Genomic DNA, 24290 nt, shown 5'->3' on the forward strand with positions numbered 1-24290 from the left:
TTTGCTTTTTATTGCTGATATACAAAATGAAAAGCTGTTCCAGAACTTCACTGATCTCATGATTATGAGCCTTCCCTCTTTCCAGCCAAAAACATGACCAGTTTATATAATGCTTGTTCTTGTGCTAAATGTGGTCCTTAACTTGAACTGCTTTTTCCTTCCCTGGCGTTTAGTCCCCTGATGTATTTATAGAAAAATCATATCCTCTTTCAAACTTCATTTTGCTAGGAAAAGTAAAATTAGAAATAGACTGATAAATTTACTATATTAGATATAGACATACATACATACACACACGCAGAGGCTGGAGCACTCGTTTTAAAAAAAATGAAGAAAATACAGATGAGTCAATCTTTAGTTAACAGTGCATTATTTCAAACATGTCAGCAACATATGCAAATTACAATATAAAAGACAGATCAAGTTCAAAACTGATTTTTAAGGTTTTCAGATCTAAAGACTATCCATCTATAGAAATACCAGAAAGCCTACCTGAAATTCCATAAAACCCTAGTTTGGGAACAGTACCAAAAGCCCACAATGAATATAATTTCTTAAAAAGAGAGTTGGAAAGACTCAGAGTACATTTGGATAAAAAAAGCCTCAGGAAGAGGCTAGTTTGGGTTGTAAATAATCTGCAGGAGAAGAAAATCAAACAGCCATTAAAAAAAACCCTAAAAGGGAGGAAAGACTGAACATACTATTCCTCTGCTTAGGGACAATTTCATTCTTTCATAAAAATATTTTCTAGCTTTGCTGCTCTGGTACATCAATTCTGAGTACTCTAACTTTTGATTTATAATGATATTCCTTCAGATACAGCTTCACGGATGGAGGAATAGGAAGTGCATCAATACCATCGTAAGTTGTACAGTTGCAAATAACTGTTCTACATATATGCTGAAGAGAAAAAGGAAAAGTCCTGTTTAAGGGAGTGGATAAAAGCGGTTCAAAGAACATACAGGAGCTTGGATCTTTATAGTGCTCTAAGAGTCCCGTGATGTCGGGCGAATGGAAGACACAAGGATCGTGGGCATCAAAGCTGAAGTTATGGTTCCACTGCTCTATCCGTGCATGGAGAGAACGACTGTAGCGCCTGAAGCTCACAGAAAACAAATAGTCTTCTTGGGCAGAATCTCGCAATAAAAACGTTCCCTCTGGCTTGCCTTCTAGCAGTGCCTCAGCTGCATATTTATCCATGACTCCCCAGTAGCAGGGGTTGTTATTGATCTGAAGGAGGTCCGGGACTAGGCAGTGGACATAATCGATCTGCGTATGGTATTTAGGAGGCGTTTCCATCCGTAGCAGCTCATCATCAGTTTCCCATTTGGGTTTGTTTCTTTTTCTAGAACTTGTGCACAGTGTTATAACTTCATCGTCAGAGTCCATATCACTCTCGTCTTTACTGCTCCGTCCTACTTTACTTGTAGCCAACTCAGCCCTGGAATCACCCCTGGAGGAACTGCTGTCAGTCAGGTCGCAGGACGGGGAGGGAGAGTCCGTTCCCCCACTGGCAATCTCATCGTCCCTCAGCTGATCCTCCCTCTCCTCATTCTGGGATAAATCAGCAATTATCCACTCTTCTGCTTTTTGACTTATAGGGGCTGTATGTCTTTTAATTAAGTGCCACCGAAAAGCTAGCTCCGAGCGTGGAGGGAAAGGACACTTATCCAACATTAATTCACTGATATGAATTTTCCTTTTCGACGGAAGCCCCGAGGCATGCCGACTGCTACAGTTCTTTATAGGAAAGCACTGGCCCACAGCATCTTGCAACTTCTGTTTGAGAGAGCGGCCTAAAAACCTGTGACCACATGAACGATCGAGATCCAGTTCAACAGATGAGCAGCTGTACTTCCTCTCTTGACTCCTTAAACCAGTCCCGGATCTTCCTACAGCGCTTGCTGCCTCAGCATCAGAACAGTGCTCACTCTTTTTTGACCAGGAGAGCTTCTTTCCACTCCAGACATAACCATCTTTTCTGTCTGCGCTTCTGCTCCGGCTGCTTTTGGGTCTCACATCTGCATTTTTAATGTTACTGTCCTTGTTTTCTGCCATTTTGATAGTTTGGCTTCACAAATTTCCAAAAAGTGCTCCGTGTTTTTCTTGTAGGGTTTTCTACAGATGGAAGCTTCTTTGAGGCTCTTTACAGAAGTACCTAAGTAAAAAGAAAACACAACTAAGTTAACAGCTTTGCACACCCATGCAGGTGCATGCAGGATAACGATACGCATAATGATAATGATTAATTGCTAACCACGTAAAAATAAAACGATCCAGCCGATTTCATTAGGAGCATACTTCACAAATACTGGCCTGATCCCTGACCAAGGCTCTCTTAACCCTTCCTTGTGATCAGTATTCTCTGGAAGAGATCATCTTATATGTTTTTAAAGCATACATTCTGGCTACACCACAGAGCAGAAAGATGTAGGTGCTGGCAATTATATTAAGCGAGGGTCCATTTTAAAAATGAGGCACTCCATGTGGCAGGTGATGCTGCTTCGGTTGTTTATTGAGCAAATTTTGCATCTTTTCCAAATAACCCTTCAAGAAGGAACAAGCCAGAACAGAAACAAGTAGGTCAGAGTACAAAGAGCTACTGTACCTAGATGATATGCCTGTTTGTTACTAATCCACAAAGTGCAATGCCAGAGATCTTATTCTTAACTGACACTTTTGGGTTGCTTTCTGGATTAAAAAAAATAATAATAAAAAAAATTATCAGTCACAGACTCCGACAATTTTTGAAAGCTGTTTTCCTTTGCCTTTTAAAATGAAGCTAGAAAATACTGAGCCCCTAAGGGATTGAAATATCTGGGGCTTTACATACTGAAAAGGATTAAAACAAATCCAGATCTCTTACTAAAAGCAATTTAAAAAGGCCGTGAAAGATGGAACTGCTTATTACTCATTACAGAAGAAAGTTTACATTATTAAAATCAGTGTTGCTCCGAGACCTACAGTCACTTATTTTATTCGCTTTTGCTTCCAAAAGCACATTGAATTCTCCAACAGATAAAACGTTTCCTTTCGAACGCTGACTTTCTAAAAAGAAAGGAAAAAAAAAATCCTCTTTGAGCACTCAGTTGAAAGCACAGCAGAGATTTTTCAAGGCACATAGCAATATGCTCCGTATGCTATACTGTCCTGAGGCACAGCAGAGGGTAGGAAGACTTTCCATCACGCACCGAGAGGTTTTTGCAGCAAAAGGAGATACGGTTCCTCTCTCCGCTGTTGTTGGTTTTTTTTTTTAATAATTGAGATGGTAAATAGTAAGCAGGAAAAGAAAAGGGCATCCACTTCCTCTCTCCATTCAATCCATTCTCATCAGGAGGATTAGGCAGCATGACACAAGCGCTCGGCAGTCCCCGGGGCGCTGAGCAGGCGGAGGGCTAGCCGCTGCTCTCGGGAAAGGAATGAGGCTGCCGTGCCAAGAGGCTTACATGCGATCTGTGCGCCAAACACATCCCAGATGTAACTTGCGCTGAGGCATTTTTGACATGAAATTCATTATTTACAATCCACAAACCTGAGGGCTGCGGATGGGGAGAAGAGGAGGGAAAGCGGAGGAGATACAGAAATGTGGAATGAGGGAAAAGATAGGCAAAGTAGCACAAATATGTGGGGAAAAATGGCATTAGAACAACGTAGATGAACAATACCTTGCTGGTACCAAGGGGAATCAGAGAATGGGGCCCATATTTCAACAGTTATAAATCATCTTAGATAAATAACATTTTTCCCCCCCTCTCTCAAGGTTTATGCATATCACTTCTGAGTGAAAACATGTAGGATGCAACATCGACTGGAGAAAGACAATATATGAGAGAGCTGAGAAAACTTTATTTAGACCAAGATTCATTGACTAATCTTGTAACATTCATATTTTTCATTCAGAAACAACTATAGTGGAGCACCTAATTGCTCCACAACGAATAAAATGAGAGAAAAAGCAATCCCATTTACCCTGGGTATCTTTATCTGGAGTAACTGCTGAAGACAAAAAGCTATTCTAGATTCATCCTGTAAATGACATTAACTATATATATGGGATTTTTAATTGGAAAGAGAGATATCATTTAGGTTGCAAAGTCAAGTACTTAAAAATTAGGATATGACAGTTTGTAATTGCTTTTGAAACCTTCAATTATCTCATTCTGCACATGCAGCCCATATAAGGAATAGGAATACTCAGAACATGGGCTGGTAATTAAAAACTGTAAAATGCACAAAACCCCAAAGTGTCAAAAAACAATTTTATTCGCAAGTCTGCTATCTCCTAACTTTTGACAGCTCAGCCTTGCAACTACAATCATTGCAATATTTTGTGTCCTTTCTAGGTTTTGTCGTTGGATTTAACAGTAAAGCCACGTTCTGCTGTGCACCTTTCTCCTATCACGTCTCATTAGCGGTGTCTGAACCCGGAAACTTAAACTGGAGTATAGCACATGACGGTGTAAGACACGCACCATTAGGCAGCGACGCAGAAGGCTGTTTCCCCAGGGTTTGCAGGCTGCTGGAGCCGAGGCACCAACGCTGCTAGGTCAGAGAAGTAATTGTTAATCAGATTGAACACTACATCCGTGAAAAGAGTGCAGAATAAATGAAGAAAGAGGGGTGCCATCCTGTCAGAGGCAGGTTTGAAGGCGACCTTGAAAAGGAGGAGGGAGGACGGTTCAGCAGTCGCCTTGGGAGGCAAAGGCTCCGTCTCCAGTCCTGCTACAAACCTCGCCTGCAATCAAAGACAAGTCGCATTCGGAAATGCGCCTGCGGTGCATTTAGGTGCTCAAATCCCGCTGTTGGGTATTACAATAAGGGACCATACCGACAGTCCTTTCTATGATTCACAGCCCCATCTATAAAACAGGGACCAAAAATACTTTGGATTTTGGAAAGAAAAGGCATTAGGGACAGTGAAGCATTCAGAAAATACAGTGCCATATGACCACTTCATCTAAACCATCCATTCCTTAAACGGAAAACTTTTAAGGAAAATCCTGCACATTGTGCATCCATTAATGACTGAAGGGCAACTGAAAGAGCAGGAGAGGACTGGAAAAAAAGAAAAAAAAACTAGCAGGGAACACAGCCCCTACAGGGCAATGTTAAACGGAGAAGCCATTCCCTGTCCAACTTACATGTCAGCTCCGGGAACTTTCCTTTTGCAAAAAGTGAAGGGACAGGCCACTGGTAGAAAACGATACAGATGAGCTTGGAGCCTTCTGCCTACAAAAGCTTTCTTGTAAGCGGGGAGATTTTAGGCATTTCTGAAGCAGATTTGACAAAAGCCTTACGCCTGAAACTCTTCTGCCTAAACAAATAACAAAGGGAAAACAACGTGCTGGAATAAACAGGGTTCACTCCAGGCCACGGGATCTGGCTGGTAGTTCAAGGTTATCTAACACTGACACAGCGTACAGTCCCTGAGGACAAGCAGAGAGCTAGGTGGTTAGCTGTTGTTGTTTTTATAACGTTCAGCGTTCCCCGAACAAGAACGGCCTCTTCGGCTCCCTCCTCCAAAGGCAGGTCTCCTGCAAGACTTCCGAGGGGGAGGGAGTAAAGTCGGCACGAGATGTTTTCTCTTTCCAAACCTGCTGCCTTGACACAAAAGCTTCAAGACTCCACTAAAAGCAGTATCTAGTAGCTGCTCTGAGGTGACAGAAATATTACCTCCTAACCAGAGGTAGGCTGCAATAAACAACTGGAAAAGTCACTTACAGCCTCATTCTTTGTCCATCTAAATCAGTGGCCAAAGAATCAGTAACTCCAATAGCAGCAAATCTGAACCTCTGGATGCTTGTCTCTAGCCTGGTACCTCCAAGTCCTTTTCATTAAGCTCCTTCAGCTTCTGTATAATGAAGAAATGGAAAACCGTGAAACCACTGAAGTGTTGGCTGGAAAGGACCGCGGGAGGTCTGCTTGGAGCAGGACCAGCCCGGGTGAGCCACGGCTTTGCCTAGCCAAGTCTTGTAAACCTCCAAGGATGGAGACCCCACCACCTCCTCAGGCCTCTGGTTCCCATGCTGCACGACCCTCCTAAGGGAGGAAATGCTTTGAAAGTCTTCTGTTCAAACAAACAAATGCCCAAGGGTCACTACAATACACCTCTTGCTAAACAAGAGAGGCACGCAAAGACAATTTAATTAATTTTGGAATTGTAACAGAAGTTAATATTCTTTCTAGAACTGATAGCATTGTGAGAGAGAACAATAAGTTGCAATAAACTGGAGTGCTTCCTCTCCAAATAGTCTACATTTTTCCACTAACTTTTCAGTGGGGCATTTAGTTATTTTTCTTTCATCTTACATAAAACAGTCATTTTAAAAAAAATTCTCACTGATCACATGCTGTTTTCATTAATTTCGCCCAATTACATTTTGGCCACAAGACTGCATTTTAAAACCTGACCTTCCATTGGAGTTGAGCTATTATTGACTTACTTTGGAAAAAAGCCCAACCTATTAAGGGTAACATTAAACCTCGATTCCTTTGTCTTAACTTATTTTTCTCAGTTTCGACTACGTTTATTTTGATTTATGATACTGAGTCAAAAAATGCCTAAGCGTGGCTCCAGAGGTCTTTCCAGCAAATTAAGGAAATCATCACACACAAAACAAGAAAAACACCGTCTAAAGACACAAATAATAACCCGCAATGCTTCCTACCTCTATCTCGCTAGAGCTGCGAGAGGAGAGGGTACGCAGCCGGGCCCAGCAGCGGGGGCTGTTTTATCCACATCCGGGATGTGGGAACAATTTGGAAGCAGGTTCAAAGGTGAGGGCCACTCGTATCTCCGGCTTGAATGTAACTCCGCTTACACACTACGGGAGATCCAAACATTGCACTTGGCAGACCGCAGCAGCCTCGCCGGGACCAAATCAGTACGGGCTTTATAGTCCATGACCACGACTTCACGCTCCACCCCGAAACCTAATAGGTGACTAGCACAAATCGGGGTTCCCGCCCTGCTGTTCCCCTCCCAATAAGCTACACCTATTAATAAAGCAAACCGCTGTATCCTGCAGAAGCTTCGGTTTACAGCTGGACTGAAAGAGCAACCTTGCGTTTGATGCCTTGCCAGTTTGGAGGCAACAAAGATAGACATTGCCTCGACCAAGTGACAACGGACCCCCCCCCCCCCCGACCTCCCGCCAGCTTTCCTTGGGATCACTGCCAGGCAAAGAGTTATTCCGGCAGGTGGATTTGCAATAACGCCTCCAGCCTGCGAATTCGCTTGTATCACAGCACTGAACTTCTGACAGCTTTCACGTTGCAAAATCATTCCGGAACGGTTTGCACGAGAGAATCTGCACGTTAAAAATCAATAATTTCCAAGAAATACAGTTTGCCTCAGTCCCAGTCTGGAGCTTACGATAAGGCTGCCGCAGGAATAGCTCCGTCTTCCCACTCATCCGATCAGTGCCTCAGCCAGAAGCACTTTGCTGGAGCGCGTTACCCTCACCGACATTCACAATTTACTGAAACATGTCAGGAGACACCCATGGAAAACATGTCTCTGCGCAGCTTCCACGAGATTCAATAATGAAATCTGGGCATATCGAAAAAAAGAAAGAAAGGAAAAAAATAAAAAAAGGAAAAAAAAGCGTGCCTGCTTTGTAATCCCGGCACTTACTCATTCATGGAAGCACCGACAACACGGCTATTATAAAGCGCCCGACCACGTTTCCAACACAGATAAATCACCCGGCTCACCCCAGCCGCCGATAACTCCCCCGCAGACAAAAACCGAAGATAAAAGGGTTTTGCCTGGAAGCAATTTTTCTTAGAAGCAGGCATAAATTGGGCCAGATCATTAAAGCTACATAAAGAAAAATCACAGAGCTCCCGTTTTTTCCCCTTATTTTAGACGTGCCGAGCTCTAACACTTTGTGCCCTTTAAGAAACCCAACGCGACGCTTTCTTCCTATTTCTCAGTGTAGGAGAACCTTAACCATTTATGCAGCGCAACCACCGCTTGCTTAACTACAGCCGCTCGCCGACTCCATCTCGCACGAGCATCAGGACAACTACAATTGCCGGCTAATTTCGGAATCGCAGCGGCGATCTCCAGACGGGTTTGACCCTACAGCCTTCGCTCAAACAAGCACACGCACCAACGGGAAACATCTCAGCAATGTTTTACGTCGGGAGGGATTTGGACTCGACAAGGAACCGAGGACCCTGTCCTTTACTAGGAGCTTCCCTGTAATTCCGATACCTCTTAGGGACTAAGACTAAAAAAAAATGTATATATATATAAAAATATATGAAAAATGTAAATATATTAAATAAATATATGAAAATATATTAAATAATTATATAAAATTAAATATATTAAATAAATATATATAAATATATAAACAATATAAATATATAAAATATATATTTACACACACATACATACATAACATATATGCATTAATATCTATAGAGTTTGTATATTTTATATTGCACTTCATATATGAAGGACACCCATGCAAGCAATGCACACGCACTTTTTCATTGAAAAAGTGAACATTCATTCATGCAAACGCACAAGCCTAAGCCCCGCTTCCCAGCGCGGCCTCGGAAACGGCACCGCATTTTGAAACACCGCAAAAGCGCCTCAAGTCGGACTAGTCGGGCCAAGTTATTTCACCCCAAAGCCACGCTCCGCCGCCCCCCCTCCAGCCCGGGTGGGTTTGAGCAGAAACGGGCAAAGCGAGACTCGGCGCAGCCCGCAGCGCTCCGCGGGGCGCCCGGCGGCCGCCTCGCCGCGTCCCTCAGCGCCCGGCCCGGCAGCTCCGCTCCGCTCCGCACCGCTCCGCACCGGCGCAGGGGCGAGCGGCTCCCCGCGGCGCGGCGCGGCGCCCCCGGCCCTTTACCTGCGGGCGGGCAGCGCGGGGGGCCGAGGCGGGCGCGGGCCGCCCTCACCTGCCGGCGCGGAGCCGCTGCGCCGCGGCGCCGCCCGCCGCCGCCATCCTGCCTCTGGCGGCCGGGGCCGGCCGGCCGCGCCGCCCTGCCCTTCCCTTCCCTTCCCCTCCGCTCCGCTCCCCGCTCCCCTCCCCGCGGCCGGGAGGGCGGGCGGGCGGGCGCAGGCCCGGCCCCCGGGGCGGGACGAGGCGGCGGCGGCGGGAAGGCTCGAAGCGGTCGGCGCGGCGCGAGCGGGCAGGGCGGTAAGATGGCGCCGCCGCGGGGCCTCCTCTCCTCTCCCTTGCCTCCCCTCGGCGCGGCCTCCCCCGGCGGAGCGCTGCGAGGGCGAGGGCCGCGCGGGCTCCCGGCGCGGGGTGGCTCTCCCCGCTCCCCCTTTCTGAGGCTTTCCCCCCCCCCGTTTTTGCCCCGCTTAGGTGAGGAGCGGCGCGAGGATGGCGCCCGCTCTGAGGCCGATGCGCTACGGCCACAGCGAGGGCCACACCGACGTCTGCTTCGGTGACTGCGGCAGGTGAGAGCCCGCCTGGGCCGCGCGCCCGGAGGAAGGCCGCTCCCGCGCCCAGACACCGCCTGGAGAAGGGCAATAAAGAGGGTCAGAGGGGGAATGAAACGGAGTCTTCCTCGGGGGGAAAAAAAATCAATAATAGGATGTGGTTTAAGAACAAGAGAGTTGTGTAGCAAAGTCAAGTTTAGACGTCTTGCCCATTAGCAACGGGGCCGAGAGGATGGTCGCTACGGGTATGTTCGGTACCGGCCCCGTGTTGGTGTTGATGTGCAGGCCGCAAAGGACGAAGGCCGGTTACGGTCTCACCTCTGATGCTGTAAAGCTTCATAACATTTATAATTTTGGGGGGGGAACTGCAAACTAGTAAACTGTTCACGTTAGCTTAAACTAGTAAAGCACTAAAAAGTGAGGCGTGCAAAACTATGGCAAAAGCTTTCCAGGTAGCGTGTGGTTTTTACGGCATGGAACTTGTCACACGTCCTTGAAGTAATGGCTATATCAAAGCGGTTTGTATTTCTTTACAGCCGTCCTAGATGTTCTTGTTATCTGGTTAGTTATAACGGAAGTTTCTTTCAGGTGGACTGTTATGCATCATGCCTCAAGGCTTTTTTTAACTAATTCCTGGAGACCAGGATAAAATATAATCTGGGGGATGTATCGTCTTATTTCTGTTGATTGCTTTCTCAGAAGTATCTGCCCCAGCCGCTGCTGGGTGAGATACTGGACTAGATGGATTTTTACCCTGGTGTGGCCTGGCAAATCCTTTACTTGCTGTTGTTGGCCACTGGTTGTGAGACGCGTGTATTCTGATGCTCTGCATTTTGAAGTGATTGGCATATAACTTAATACACACTTTATGTAAGAGTAATTTCATAGAATCTAGCAGAAATTGATGTAGAGTGGGAGACAATATGCTCATATACACACAAAGAAGTTAAAAATGTAGCTGTAGAAACCCAATACTGGGCTTGCTGTCCTTGTTTTTATTACAGCAGTTCTTGAATGCATAAGTATAAACTAAACATTTTCCATTAGCTTATTGTGCACAAAAATAAAAGAAAAACCCAACAGTAAGCCCCCTCAGAAGAGGGTTCATGTTCTGAGTTCTAGGACAGAAGAGTAATATTACAGTCTCACCTCTCACTTTGTAGCACTTTGTTGTTTAATAACAAATTTTTGGGGACTGCGGACAAATTTAGAAAAAAAGAATGCAGGGTTTGGTTATAGATTCAAAATGTCTTTAATTAAAATACCAGATGAACTTCTGTATATTTACTCTGTGACTTCAGGTTATTATTTATTGCATTAAAATTGTGAAAGTTAGCTCCAGCAGACTAGATGGATGAATCCCGAATTGACTATTTTTGAGGGTTCTATAGATCTGGAATATGTTAAGCTTTTTAAACTTCGGTCAAGTATGTGTTAAGACTCTTAAGTTTGCCCTCAACTTTATAATTAGCTGGAAGGTAAATTTTCAAAGGCTTAAAAAGCAATTAAATGCCCAGTTCTTAGAGAAATCAGTGCTAATTAAGTCCTTTGAAAAATTCCCTCTAGATCCTGGAAAAAAAATGGATTAGCTGATAATATTTAAGGGTCAACTTAGATGAGTGCCAGGCCTAGCTAGTTATCAGAGACTCAGTTACTGTGTTATGCTACCAAATTTTTTTTCATGTAGTTTTTCAATTTTTTTCCCCCCCGTGTTTAACAAGTTTTTTTTTTTTTTTTAATGTAGGCATGATGAATGTAGGTATTCAATGAATTACATAGTATGTATTGTGTTTCAGTTAAAAAAAAAAAAAGTAACATTTTAGTAACATTTTCATTTGGGGATTGAAAATCACAGGGGCTGTGCTTTCCATATGTGTATGTTAACAAATTCTGTATCTTTGAACAGCTGCATTGTAACCTGTGGCAGTGATGGAGATGTGAGGATTTGGGAAAACCTGGATGATGATGATCCGAAGTCCATTAATGTGGGAGAAAAGGCCTATTCGTGTGCTCTAAAGGTATCATAGTTAGCAGAATTCCTGTAAATTGTGTTCTGCCAGTGTTGATACGTACCGTGATTGTGCAAATACTTTTCAAATTTGTTTTCAAACTCAAGGGTGCTGGTCATGTGGGTAAACATATGTTAGGGTTATTTACAGAATAATATTGTGCGTAGCACATTCCAGAGTCTGATGTATGTTAGATATGTAGCCCTTTGCCTTCATATTAATATATGAAAAAACTTGAATACTGTTTAATGAGACCAAAGCAACAGGTATTATTTAAATTTGAGCACATTGAACACATGAACACATTCCATCTTTGTGTCTAAGTGAAAATATTAAAACAGTATTGAAACCAAATCACTTTCTAAAATATAGAACCATTTAATTGAATGAATATGCCTATAGACTTTTTGAATATTTTTAATTTCAAATTTCAAATTAAGTATATTGTTGCTATATAAAGTAAGAGTACTTCTGACGATTCCTTTTACCCTATCCAGGACTGCAGAGGAGTTATTCCTTATACTAAGCTTTTGTAATATTTTTTTTTCTCCTCTCCCTTCACATTCAGTTATCCTTGCTTCTGACTTTGATCTCCTTTTTGAGAAACAAATCCAGCAGATTAAGCTAATTATGCAGTGAACTTTGTAGGCTGCTTTAGTGTTTTCTCACAATGTGAGTTGCAAAAAGTTTCCCAGGGTAAAATGTGATCATCGAGTATTAAGAAAAAGTGTGTCTCAGTGGTAGCTCAGCTTTTCAGCGGTGAGGGAATGAATATTTTTATTTGCAGCCTGTGACTGTAGCTGATTCCTGCTCTTTTGCCTTCCCCATCCCAGAGGCTCTGAACTGTTGTTGACTCAGGGAGGAAGGTTATGAGAAAACAGATGAGCCAAGAGGTGGTTTTATATGGACCTGTTTTAAGGTTCAAGGAATGGTTATCTCTGTTTATCAAAAACTACTTTCACAAAGTCAGTGTCTGATGGTGCTTTTGTAATACTTTTTCTTTTGATAATTGGTTGATATTTAGCTCTCAAAATTATTGTTCAGCCCAAAGATGCCTCTGACTTCCTCCCACAACATTAGGAGACAACAGATTTCTTGTTTAATAGTAAGTGGTAATAATTTGTGAGAATGCTGATTATAGGCAGTTCTGTAGCCTGACTGGCTTGTTCTGGCGTTTGAAGTACAACCTGCCCTTTCTGTCTTAATGTTAAGGCCACTCCTTTTTATATCTTGAAGAAGTGATTATTGGAAATAACAAGGCAAATAAGTCTTGATCTATATCAATTTGTATAATAGAATATACTTCTTTTCACTACGCACGTTCATGTATTTAGCTTGAGATTCTCATAGTAATTCCTTTATGTGCAACTATTCTTATATTACATTAGTAACATAAAGGCAACATTTTAGACCTTCTGGCAATTGTAGAAGGAGAGATGAATTCCAGAAATTCGTAATTGTTCTTTAGATATTGTGTAGTTAACTTTGGAGTGATAATGGATATTTTTTAATTTTTTTTTAACTATTGATGGTTTTGGAGGGGATGGTAAAGGGGGAAATAAATGAGAATGAATTTGTATGTCCGTTACATTAAAAAATAAAAATAAAAAAAATATGTTCAGAACTATTGCCTTTAGTAAAACCCCTTTTTATATACCTTGGAGTGTAACTTATGTATCTATTTCTAAATATCTGTACAATCTATTTTCATCAAAAGATTTTTAGGGTGCTTTGCTATTTTCTCCATCACATAATTTGCTTCTGAAAAGGTAAACACAGGTGTCTTGACAGAGTTCATGTAGCAAATAAGTGGCAGAGCCAGAAATTGGAAAAACTACTAGTAAGAGAATGGAAAATCCTTTTTAGTAATTTCTGAGCACTGCTAAGAGCAGTCCTGTACTCTTAGTCTTTTGTAAAAGGCTTCTAGTTTTGAGACTTTATAATATTTTTAAAATAATAAATAATTTTATATGTGATTTATTAAAAAATAATTTCTTTTATTATATTTTATATAATTTATTTATATTTTTATTTAAGATAAGTGATATTTGTAGACAACGAGATGAAAAATACTTTCTAAGACTTAACTTCAGGAAATCTTGTTTCAAAAATTATCCTTCGCTCTTAAAAATTTCACAAGAAACTCATTTGAGATGTCTGGTGGAAGCCAAGTAATGAATCTGATCTCTTACTTTCTGAGATTATTTAGTGCTGGCTGTTGTGCTGGTTGTTTTCTTTTTCTTCAGGATTTTTACTATAACTTTAGGCAACTTTTTAAGAAACACAAATATGGCATTTCTCTACTTACATATTTCAAAAACACACAAGTGAAGAATAGTATTGCTTTAAGGAAGAGGTACTACTTTTCCAAGAATAGGATAATTATTTGTTTTGTTTTGCACTATCTTCTAATCTGGAATCATTTTTAGTAGAGAACTGTCTTCTGCCTCAGAAAATGACTAAACTATAGCTCAGTCCACTTTTCATCTTTCCCTGGTGGCATTGAACTGGGAAATTTGGTCCAAGGGTGCCCTCTCCTGATGATGCAGCATATTAATCTAACTAGTTTATGAAGTTCTTCCTCTTCTGAGACCTCTCCTGCCTCTGAAGGGATTGAATTTTTCCATTCAGCCAAAAAAGATCAGATCGTTCTCTTTGAAATTCATTAGTGACTTTTCTGAGTATTCGTTACTTTAGTGAAGATACAAGTCAGGGAAGGTCTTGATATGGTAAATAGCCGTATGGTTAACATTATGAATTGTAAGTCTGTTGAAACTGGAGTTGCTTATAGTAGTAAGTCTATCAGTGTGTTTAGTTTTGCAGAACTGAAACTAAGAGAATCTTTTTACTAGTTTTTAATAGTTTGTTTTAAATGATAGAGTGTTAAAGCTACTACACTTGTCTGTTTTTTCTTTTTTGGGCAGGGTGGGAGGAAATATATGTTTAAAGAATATCTCCCCGCTACTCTTATTGTTAGATTTCTTTTGGAATTACTGAAGTGAATCTGCCCAAATAGTGGGAACATAAGAGTAATTTTTTGGCTCTTTGGACAAAAATGTGTTTTAACTAACCAATTTTATGATGGATTTTTTTAGAATGGAAGACTGATCACAGCAGTATCTAACAATACTGTTCAGATTCATACATTTCCTGAAGGAGCTCCAGATGGCATCCTTACTCGTTTCACCATGAATGCCAACCATGTCGTCTTTAATAGCGATGGTACCAAAATTGCTGCTGGTTCTAGGTAATCTGTCCATGATGAGCAAAAGCTTTGCAACGTTCAAAATCTGGCAAATTCCTTGCCTGCTTTTTTTTTCCTTACACCAATGATGTCATTAATCCACATACCTCTGAGGGTTTTAAAGTATTGCAAAACGCCTTCCTGGAAAGGAGAAAAGGAATGAAAAGAACTGTTAGGAAACAATTCTCTGAGAGATATTTGAGCCACAAAATAATTTCAAATGGGTATCTGGTGTTGTGAAATAATTTATTTTCTTTAGGAGACTTGACTGTTTTCAGCTCTCATTCCTATAGTGCATAAGTGTTCACCCATATGGATCTCATTGCGGCATCAAGGATTTTGTCACTGTGTGCTAAAGATAATGTCCCGACTGTTCAGGATCATGGTGCTGCAGATGCATATACGCATGCAAAAGTTAGATGGTTTCCGATTTGTGTGAGAGCTTTGAGTCATTCTCTGGCATAAGCATCCTCACTATTCTGCCAAATGATAACAGATGACAGTTGCAAGACTCCCCCGAGGGGGATAAATGCATAGTTTAGCTGGTTTCTTAGGGCAGCATGTTTGCTTTTACATGAGATACGCTAGTCGTTTAACAGAGATGGTGAAATAGCAGGCAGGCAATATTCTTGCTTGTTTATTTAAGGCTCAGGTGAATCCTAACTGGATTTAGTAAACTCTTTGGGCACGGTAGCTGACTTAGACTGTCTGCCTGCCTCTCTGCTGGAATTTGTCCTCTGCCCCCACAGCAGAGATGGCAGAGTATTGCATCTGGTCTCTGGCTTGTCTAAGTGTGAACTGAACGAGAAAGCAGTTTGGATGAATATACTGGGCTGTGAACTCTGGCAGCTGTGAAGCAGACACACCAACTCTTCCAAAACTGGGAGGCTGGACAGCTGGGGGCAGTAACCACCCTAATCTCTAAATCTGACAGGGTTCATGAGTTTGGGCCTTTGCCAGTGCTTGTTTCTGAGGGAACAGCTCTGCTCCAAGATCTGGCTTTGATTAGAGAGATTAAGCAGACAGCAAACTCTCTGCTTCTAAAACTTTTACAAAAACCCAGTACTTCTGCAGCCTGACCAGGGCCCCCACGTTAGGAAAAATAACTCATGAGACTGTGAGGTCACCTCTCGATGAGGTCTTCTGTAACATACTGAGGGAGAAGGTGACAGCCATGAAATGAGGGAATGCAGCTAAGAAGAATTGCTTTCAGTTGTCAAAAATTACTTCATCTTTTCTCCAAGACTGTAAACTTCATATACAGGAGGTTTAATGTCCAGTCGGCCACTAAAATTCACAGGAACTGTTTGAAAAATAGTTGTGGCTTCTTAAACAGAAAAAAATCTTATTGCCTGTTTTTTCTTTAAAGTTGCCTTGCATTGTAGAAGGCGGCTAAAATAATTCTAGTTGTCTCACAATATAACTTGTGCTCTTGTGTTTATGACTGTTTTTGGTTAGCATTAGATATTTGGCAAAACTGAGTTTGTCATTCTGAATATAGTTAGTGAGTTAACTCTGTAGCTTTAGGGCCTAAAGTCAGATTTCTTTCTGAAGGTGTTGCAGTGAAGTATGAGAGAGAGTGTCACAAGAGCTCTTTGGCTTAAAAGTTAGCATTGTTATTTTCAGTTAAATTGAGGCAATGTCCGTAATTTTGGAGGGGGAATAAAGTTGTGAAAAATCAGTTATTGTGTCTGATACACTAAATGGTCTTAAAAAAGGCTGTTTAAAAACTTTACAAAATAAACTATTTGCCCTATCTTTTTTTTCACTAAATGATCAAATAATTATGGTAGTGACTATATACCACTTAACAGATATCAGACAGCTGACTTAATAGGAAATAAACACAGGTTTTCATTAGATCATATAGAATATTATATAAAAGTGATAGATACCATCTGTGTGTACATAATATCCTCTTAAAAGAGCAACCATGTTTTATGAACTTTGTTTTGAAGAAAAATTATCTTATAAAATAATCTGGCCTTGTTTCTATTGTAGGAAGCTTCAAGATTCTCGTTTTCACTAAGATCTTACAGGTCTGGGAGCCATAACTTCCCTAAAACTTATGTAGTGCCCAATTTCATTTTCATTGCTGTAAACAAATAGTCTATCTCTGTTAATACCAACATTAATACTTTTATGTCTGTGCTGTTGTGATCTACAGTGACTTCATGGTCAAAGTTGTGGAGGTGACTGATAGCAGCAAGCAGAAAACATTCCGAGGACATGATGCTCCTGTTTTAAGCCTTGCTTTTGACCCCAATGATGTTTTCCTGGTAAAAGCACTTTCTTGTTTACTTTCTCCTTTTTTTTTTCTTTTCTCTTAAAAAAAATTGTCCTTCTGGAAAAAATAGTGACCAGGCACATAAGACAATTTCACTTCAGCTCACCATACCGATGAGGGAATGTATGACAATTTGTTGCCTCCCAGGAGAACTCGGTCTTGTCTTACTACTCAGTTATTCTCTGTGTTCAGTTACTCTCTACTCTCTTCTCTAATGCCAATCTAATTTTAGAAAGAAAAGGTTTGTTCACTAAAGTAATCTAATATTAATGTTGAGCCTCTTTTGTGAATGAGCATCCCACTTAAGTATGAAAATTTGTAATTCCAGTAGTGTGGAGTCAAGTGGAACTATCAAAGGTGGTTTAGGTTTGATAGTGTTAGAAAGTTTTAAGCATAAATCTGATTTATACTGGGAGACTTTCTTTTTAAAACTGCTTATATATGTCTGTAGCAATGGTAACAGGAATCTTTTAGTTTTGTAGCATTAATTTCACAGCATCTTTAATTGTCACTTTGTTAACAAAAATCTTTTACATAGGCATCGGCAAGCTGTGATGGTTCTGTCAGAGTATGGAGAATCGCAGATCAGGTAAGAGGACTACGTTTCAGAGTTAAATGTTTCATAAGAAACCAGGGATTTCACCGAGAGCAAGAACAGTCTACAGCTGGATTGGAATAACCCCACTGGAATAAATGCTTTTTTTTTTTTTCTTTTTTTAAAGAAATTTAATCATGTCTTGCTTTTATCCATTTCTGGGAGAAATTCCAAAACCTGAGAATGAACAGTTGCTTGGGTAGCTGTGGACTGTTTCTGTCTGTGGAATCCTTGATATCTTCTGTTCATCTTTCTTCATGGGCCATTGTCTGCCTTGTCCTCAGCACATTCGAAAGTAACGTTTCTGTGTGAAGATAGCAAGTAACACCAAATTCCTTGTTTCAGAATTTCGGCTAGTTGCTTTCAGGGTAAAGGAAGGATTTTCATCCTAATACGCAACTGTCCAGATATATTTTGTTTTAGTTTATTTTTACTCAGCTTCCTATGAAATACTGGATAATTTTAAGGATTGGAAACTGACCAATGAGGATGGAACAATGGTACAGAGTATCATCTTTTTGAGTGGTCTGGTTGGTCTTGATCATATGAACAAGGTTACTTTAACTCAATTGGGAAGAGATTTTTCCTATGATCAGATTAAGACCCTTGAAGATTTTAAACCTGTGTAGTTCACCTGCTAGGATGACTGAGATGCCCATGATGATGAGTTTTTTTTTTTTTTTAGTAGGGAATTTTGGGCATAGTGTTGCTTCAGTCTCTCCTGCTCTCTGCCAGTGACATGCACACATTTAATTTTTCAAAGACTCAAGGTCCAGCTTGGCACATTCCAACTTCTTTGATTTGTAGAGATGGACCTTAAACTCGCTATAGTGAGTTTAAGGCTGCTGACAAAGGGCTCGCTATTCCAGTTACTTTTTACAATTCCTCTCAAGAGGCATGTAAATCACGCTTATTATAAATACAATCATTAGGCTAAGCTTGGCAATATTTGGTGAATCAGTTCAGGGCCTGTAAGAAATCAGATTAAGTGAGCCAATGGTCTCTTCTGGCCTTACACTTTAAGAAACTTAAGAAGTGGATTTCAAGTTAACACTTTAATAAAGCGGTTCTGTACATGTATGTGGAATTATTTCTGCTAAATGTCATTTGACTGGAGTAAGAATCCATGTGTAGTTATTCCTCTGAGTGCTGTTGGGAATGTACCCCACACTTGTGGATTGCTACTTTTTAAAATAAAAGCATACTTTTAACATGAAATCTAACTTACAGACTGATGATGGGTGCCTTTTCGAGTAGTTAGACTAACAGTGTCCTGGAATTGTGGCAGTAATGTATGTATCTATGTTGTAATATGAGAATATAGCGATTCAGTCGTCTTTACACTGCTATGGCAAGATTCAGGCTGATGCCTGTCACCCTGCTAAAGTCGGACTGGATTTTACAAATGCAATTTGGCGGGAATTTTCTCATTATAACCTAAAGATATGTGAATTCATTTGTCCTGTACTTGATTAAAAACACTTGTTCTGTGGTCTTATTTCTGTTACAAGTAGTTGTATTGTGATTAAAATATTTTCATGTTAAACTAGCAGTTTTCAGGGAGAGCTTATTTGTTTTTGGAGATGTGTGCCATCTCATTTGGATGAGAGAGATTATTTCAGTTCCAAAAATGGTAGGTTTCTTTTCCTTTCAGGATTTTCCCATACTTCTCCTGTAAGGATTTTTACAATACAGAGGATTTTCACAAAACTAGAAAACTCATTTTTGAATATTTTGTTTTCAGACATGCATAACAAGCTGGCTACTGCTGCAGAAATGTAATGATGTGATAAATGCTAAATCAATATGTAGGCTTGGCTGGCAACCTGGAAGTGGGAAGGTAAGTGACACGTCGTTTTAGTTGCGTCTTAATCCTCCATTTCTCTTTGGAAGTACAATGTAGAATTTAATCCAGGCAAGTGCCAATTCCAGCTTCGGGGAATAAGAAAAATATTTGGGGTGAAGTTCCTTTTTAGGAGAAATAAAAACCTGGAAATGGTTACTCGTTTAAGTGCCAGACTGCTGTTGGCAGTGGTCCAGCTGTCAGTACAGTACAATGTTAAACAGTCATGTTGTGCTGAATAGGAAGGAACATTGTGCGTGAGGGAAATAACCTAATTGTTCACAGCAGAGCATCAAAGGGGTTCAGTCTTTCTGTAATTTAAGTAAATTTTGTCCTATTGGTAATGTTGCTCTGTAAACGTCTTCTAAATAGTACGTTGTTCCATTTCTTTTCATCTGAAGAACAAAGCCGATTCTGCTGTGATTAAAGGTGTTGTTGATAGTAGCACATACTATACATCTAGTGCATTGTGTATGTACCGATGCAATAGGACTATATATGAATCACTAATCAAAATGGGTTGGGAGGCAGGAGTTTGCATAACCATATGCAAGGCTCTGTTTCTGCAACCTCGAATGCCCCTGCGGCATCTGGTAATGAAAACGGAAGAGCAGGAGAGCAGATAAATTCAAAGCTTTTCTGAAATAAGGCATGCCTTGAAGTAGAGGGCAGGGAACCGACCAAAGTCGGCCATTTGGAAAAACTGCTTTGTGGCTTCTGATCTTGCCTGTGATCTGGAACAGTGCTTTAGCAAAACCTATTCATCCTGTATTGCCGTTTCGCTATATTAAATCTAAAGACTGTTTTTCCAATGTTATCTCACAAACCTTACCTGAATAATCTCTGTTTCCCCTGACGTAGCCAGGTGTTTTGAATGTTGGACAGGGGCAGACAGACCTCACAAAGGCTGTTGTGATAGCATTATGCACAGCTTTTCTGTGGAAGAGAGACTATAACCTGCAGTACAAATTACTTTGTGTGCATATTGCATAAAAACAGATTTTTTTTTTTTTAAGGCTAGTCCTTCACACTAATATTTTTTGAAATATAGGCAGTTTTCTTGTTTCTCTTACAAAGCAGAATGTCAGAAGTCTTTAAAAAAAAAAAAAGAATTTTAAGAAGTAAACAGGCAGCAACTCTTACATAGCTTTGTGAAAGCTGAAATGATCTACTTCAGGAATCAGCTATTCAAATAAGATTTATAAGAAAAAAAACATAACCTGATCAAGAGATTTGGGGAAGGAGAGAAAGGGAGAACATAAGCCTTATGCTCAGAACATTGAAAACTATTTATACATGTTTGCTAGCTGTTTCATAAATAAGAACTCCTAACCTTATGTTGCAGCTGTCATTATCTTCAGTTCTCTGCCAGAAAGAAATGAAGATTAAAATAAAAACAGCCATGCTTCCGTATGTTGCATATGGAAAGCCTTAAAGAATCTTGTAATTCAAGATTACTTCAGTTTTCTTTACTTTCTCAGTTGGTATTGCTAGGATGCGAAGAGATCTATTACATGCTGAGGCAGAATGAAGGGGCTGTGCTATGAAATAGGTGTGCTATTTCTTTGAATGATTTGTTTGAAAGATAACTTGCTCTTAATTGTCTGGTTCTTGTTTCCTTTGAACAGTTGTTGGCAGTTCCTGTAGATAAAGTTATTAAACTATACAGAAGAGAAACCTGGGATAATCAATTTGATCTATCAGATACTTTTGTCACACAGGTAGGTCCATAAACCAGATGCTTGCTAAATCTTGTGTAATTTAAACCTTGCTCTGCTAGAAATTTATCTTCTGGACAGTTTGGGTATGGGTTTTCTTTCTTTCTTTCTTTCTTTCTTTCTTTCTTTCTTTCTTTCTTTCTCTTTCTTTCTTTCTTTCTCTTTCTTTCTTTCTTTCTTTCTTTCTTTCTTTCTCCCCCTCACCCCATCCCTCAGTCATGACTGCTCAGATTATTTTCTTTCTCATTTTTGATCCTATTATCTTCTGTTGTAAACTATGGCTGTTTATAAAGGCAAGAGATACTAGAGGAGTGTCAAGCACGTCTTTACGTGGTACTGGTTCTTCACCTTCCTTTACAGTAACCAGCCAGAGCTCTAAAGTCTACCAGGGAGTCACTGAGTGCAGCTGAACATCTGTTTTCACAGATTGTTCTAAGTACATAGCATATTAGGGAAAACGTTCAGAGTATTATTTCTTTACACAGTGGAGATATCATTTGTCTACTATTTTATTAAATTGCAGTTTAGCTTTTTTGTAATGCATTAACTGTGTCATCTTCTTGCTTTTGACATCATGATATACCTGGAAACCTTTGGGGAAAGAGGACCACTTCCCTAGTGTTATTGTTAGGTATCTGTTTATAGAGACTGCGTGTTAATACTTCTCACTGACTTCACAAGTACACTACAACTGGAATGTTACTAAGATACAGAACACCATCTTTGATTTGATTTATGAATCTGTACTAATTATGTTGAAAATAAAAAGCAACAATGTTTAGTGCTGGGTTTACAAAATGTACTCTGCTTCTGCCTGTGTCTAGAATCAGGTTTTGTTGGACCTCGTAACTTTTAGTGACAGAAGATGAATATTTTAAAGGAAGAAAAAAAGTGTGCTGTTTCTGAAGAGCGGTTCTTGTAGGAGGCTGGCTAAAGCTCTAGTATGGGCAGCTGCATGTGGTTTGCCAAAGACCCTTATCTTTTTTCCTCCAACGTATCTATTTTACACTCCAGAGTAAGAATGCTGTCCATGCTTTATCATTAATACTCTCTAATTTTCCTTTCTCGCTAGCCCTTGAATGTTGTGGCCTGGTCTCCTTGTGGGCAATACCTGGCAGCTGGAAGTGTGGATGGGAGTATAGTGGTATGGAAGGTGGAAACCCAGGAGTGCATAGAGAGGTATCCAGTGCTCTTCCATAAATCCTTAAATACATGCATTTTTTTTCTAAAAATAGAATTTTGTTATATCTTTAAGACTTATTTGTGGAAATATTAGACCTCTGCCTCTTGAAAAGCCTTAGTAAGATTTACAAGGTAAAAAAAAAAAAAAAGAAAAGAAAAAAAGAAAAAAAATTACCCTGTGAATTTTTACTCTGTAAAATTTGAGGGCTCGGCTCTTGTGCAGCCTGGGAGAGGTATACTGATATTGCAGTTCGTTTGCTCAAGGGGATTCAAGGGCGTCCACATCACTCTCTTACCCTAACAGCAGCTTCCACAAGAGTATAACAGGTAGGTAGAAATGTGGCGTTGCTCTGCCTGCCCCCACCACATCCAGTATTCATAGAAATATGATCTTATTCACGTGACATATTGCTCTCTTTTCCGCATAGCCAGAAGGATCTGGAAACATTACGTTCTTAGACATAGAACAGGAAAGAGACACGAATGTGGACTTTTGTTCAAATTCCATAGTCTAGTTTTGTGTGTGCAAAAGGAATGTCTTTTATTATTTTTAAGTTGGGTTATTTTTACTTTGACATTTAGTGTTTCTAGTTGATTAAAGGGTAATATTGATGGAAATATATTTCCCTCAGATTCCAAACCCTGAAAAAGCAAGATCATTGTAAGGATAATGTTTTTTCTAAAGGGTGGGAAAATACAGATATGTCAGTGGACTAATCATCCTCACCTGTAAGCAGAAAAGGCCAAATTGCACTTTATCTTGGTTATTTGAAGTATCCCTCTTTCAAAAAAGTATGATGAAGCAAGTAAGAGAAGGAGGGATTTATCTAGCTGAGTATCTTGTGTTAGAAACATGATTGCTACTTTAAAGCGTATGTTAAGAGTTAAAGAAAGATCCATGTGCGAGTAACTCGTGGTTGGGCTGCTTTGTGAGAATAAAGGGGGAAAAGACAGAGGGCTAAGTTACCAGTTTGATACAAGAGAAACTGCTGAATGTCCTTTTTGTAACGGAACAGTTCTGGAATATATGATTGCTGGGGAATTACTTTGTATTTTCTACATGTAGCAGCAAACTGTTTTGTGAATATGATTTTGACTTTTTTTTTTTTAAGGTTAAATTACTTCCTCCATAGAAAAGGAAGACCTGCTGGTGTTTTTTATAGTAACTTTTTATGCTAACAATAATCTCTTAATTATTTTGTGTTTCTTCATTTTCTGATGTTAGTGTTATCACTTTTTACAGTAACTCTTAGTGAGATTCCTGCCCTGAGAAACTTACCAAAAAAACCCATTATTTTATTCTTTTTAGGATGAAACATGAAAAAAATTACACAATTTGTGGACTGGCATGGCACCCCAAATATGGGCAAATCGCTTATACAGATACTGAAGGAAATCTGGGGTTGTTGGAAAATATTGGTGATGGGAAGAAACCAAATGATAAGGTGATCAGTACATATGCCAAATATTTCTTAAATTAGCCTGATTATTTAGGTTATCAAACTATATTGAACATTGTCTTGTGTTTTGAAAGTTCCCTGTTGTGTGTTTTCAGCTGTTGATGATTAATTCAGTCCTCAAACTCCATGTGCAACAGAAGGTTCATGATAGTTGTTAACTTGGTTTTAGGTTGCCAGTGCAGTGACAAAAGACTACAATGATCTGTTTGATGGAGAGGATGATGACTATTTAAATGGAGATGTGATTGAACCACAGTCTTCCCCAAAGGCTGTAGCTAACGAAGAAGATGGTGGTGATGATGATGATGACCTTATGCCTACTTCAGGCCATCCGAGACGGACAATAATTGATGATGATGATAACTCATTAGGTACAAAATAAACCAGTTTTCTATAGCACTTCAGTACTTTTACTGGGACTGTCTCACAAGTGCATCCTCTACTCAGATATATTCTGCCTTATTATTCCAGGCAAATCTTCATTATTTTACAGTTTTTCTCCTATCTTCTGCCACGGTAATTCTTGGAAAATATAAACAGTTTTTG

At 40.2% G+C, this 24290-nt stretch overlaps 2 protein-coding genes across 8 annotated transcripts in view; one reads left to right on the forward strand and one right to left on the reverse strand.

The window, feature by feature from the left end:
- Window positions 1-300: 300 nt before the first annotated feature.
- SOCS4 (suppressor of cytokine signaling 4) lies at window positions 301-8949 on the reverse strand. 7 transcript variants are annotated; one of them, XM_013953764.2, is made up of 6 exons: window positions 7376-7705; window positions 6669-6824; window positions 5722-5851; window positions 5142-5314; window positions 4473-4539; window positions 301-2158 (listed from the first exon to the last, which is right to left on the reverse strand). In XM_013953764.2, the coding sequence occupies exon 6, from the start codon at window positions 2056-2058 to the stop codon at window positions 748-750; it is 1311 nt and encodes a 436-aa protein (XP_013809218.1). In that variant the 5' UTR covers window positions 2059-2158; window positions 4473-4539; window positions 5142-5314; window positions 5722-5851; window positions 6669-6824; window positions 7376-7705; the 3' UTR covers window positions 301-747. The 7 variants fall into 7 exon arrangements, with proteins under 7 accessions (XP_013809218.1, XP_067151244.1, XP_013809220.1 ...); XM_067295143.1 differs by lacking the exon at window positions 5722-5851; XM_013953766.2 differs by lacking the exon at window positions 4473-4539.
- Window positions 8950-9334: 385 nt separating this feature from the next.
- WDHD1 (WD repeat and HMG-box DNA binding protein 1) overlaps window positions 9335-24290 on the forward strand; it is a 31558-nt gene continuing 16602 nt past the window's right edge. The window contains exons 1-10 of the mRNA XM_013953759.2: window positions 9335-9424; window positions 11313-11424; window positions 14511-14662; window positions 16827-16938; window positions 17485-17535; window positions 19286-19381; window positions 21013-21105; window positions 22175-22281; window positions 23594-23729; window positions 23914-24115. Coding sequence (XP_013809213.2) covers window positions 9348-9424; window positions 11313-11424; window positions 14511-14662; window positions 16827-16938; window positions 17485-17535; window positions 19286-19381; window positions 21013-21105; window positions 22175-22281; window positions 23594-23729; window positions 23914-24115 — 1138 coding nt within the window. The 5' untranslated portion in view covers window positions 9335-9347. The remainder of the gene's footprint in view (window positions 9425-11312; window positions 11425-14510; window positions 14663-16826; window positions 16939-17484; window positions 17536-19285; window positions 19382-21012; window positions 21106-22174; window positions 22282-23593; window positions 23730-23913; window positions 24116-24290) is intronic.

Source organism: Apteryx mantelli, chromosome 4 (assembly GCF_036417845.1).
Source record: "Apteryx mantelli isolate bAptMan1 chromosome 4, bAptMan1.hap1, whole genome shotgun sequence".
Taxonomy (NCBI): Eukaryota; Metazoa; Chordata; class Aves; order Apterygiformes; family Apterygidae; genus Apteryx; species Apteryx mantelli.

Excerpts from the sequence above, each read along its gene's own strand:
- SOCS4 (XM_067295146.1), bottom strand. The coding sequence starts at position 2,058 with ATGGCAGAAAACAAGGACAGTAACATTAAAAATGCAGATGTGAGACCC.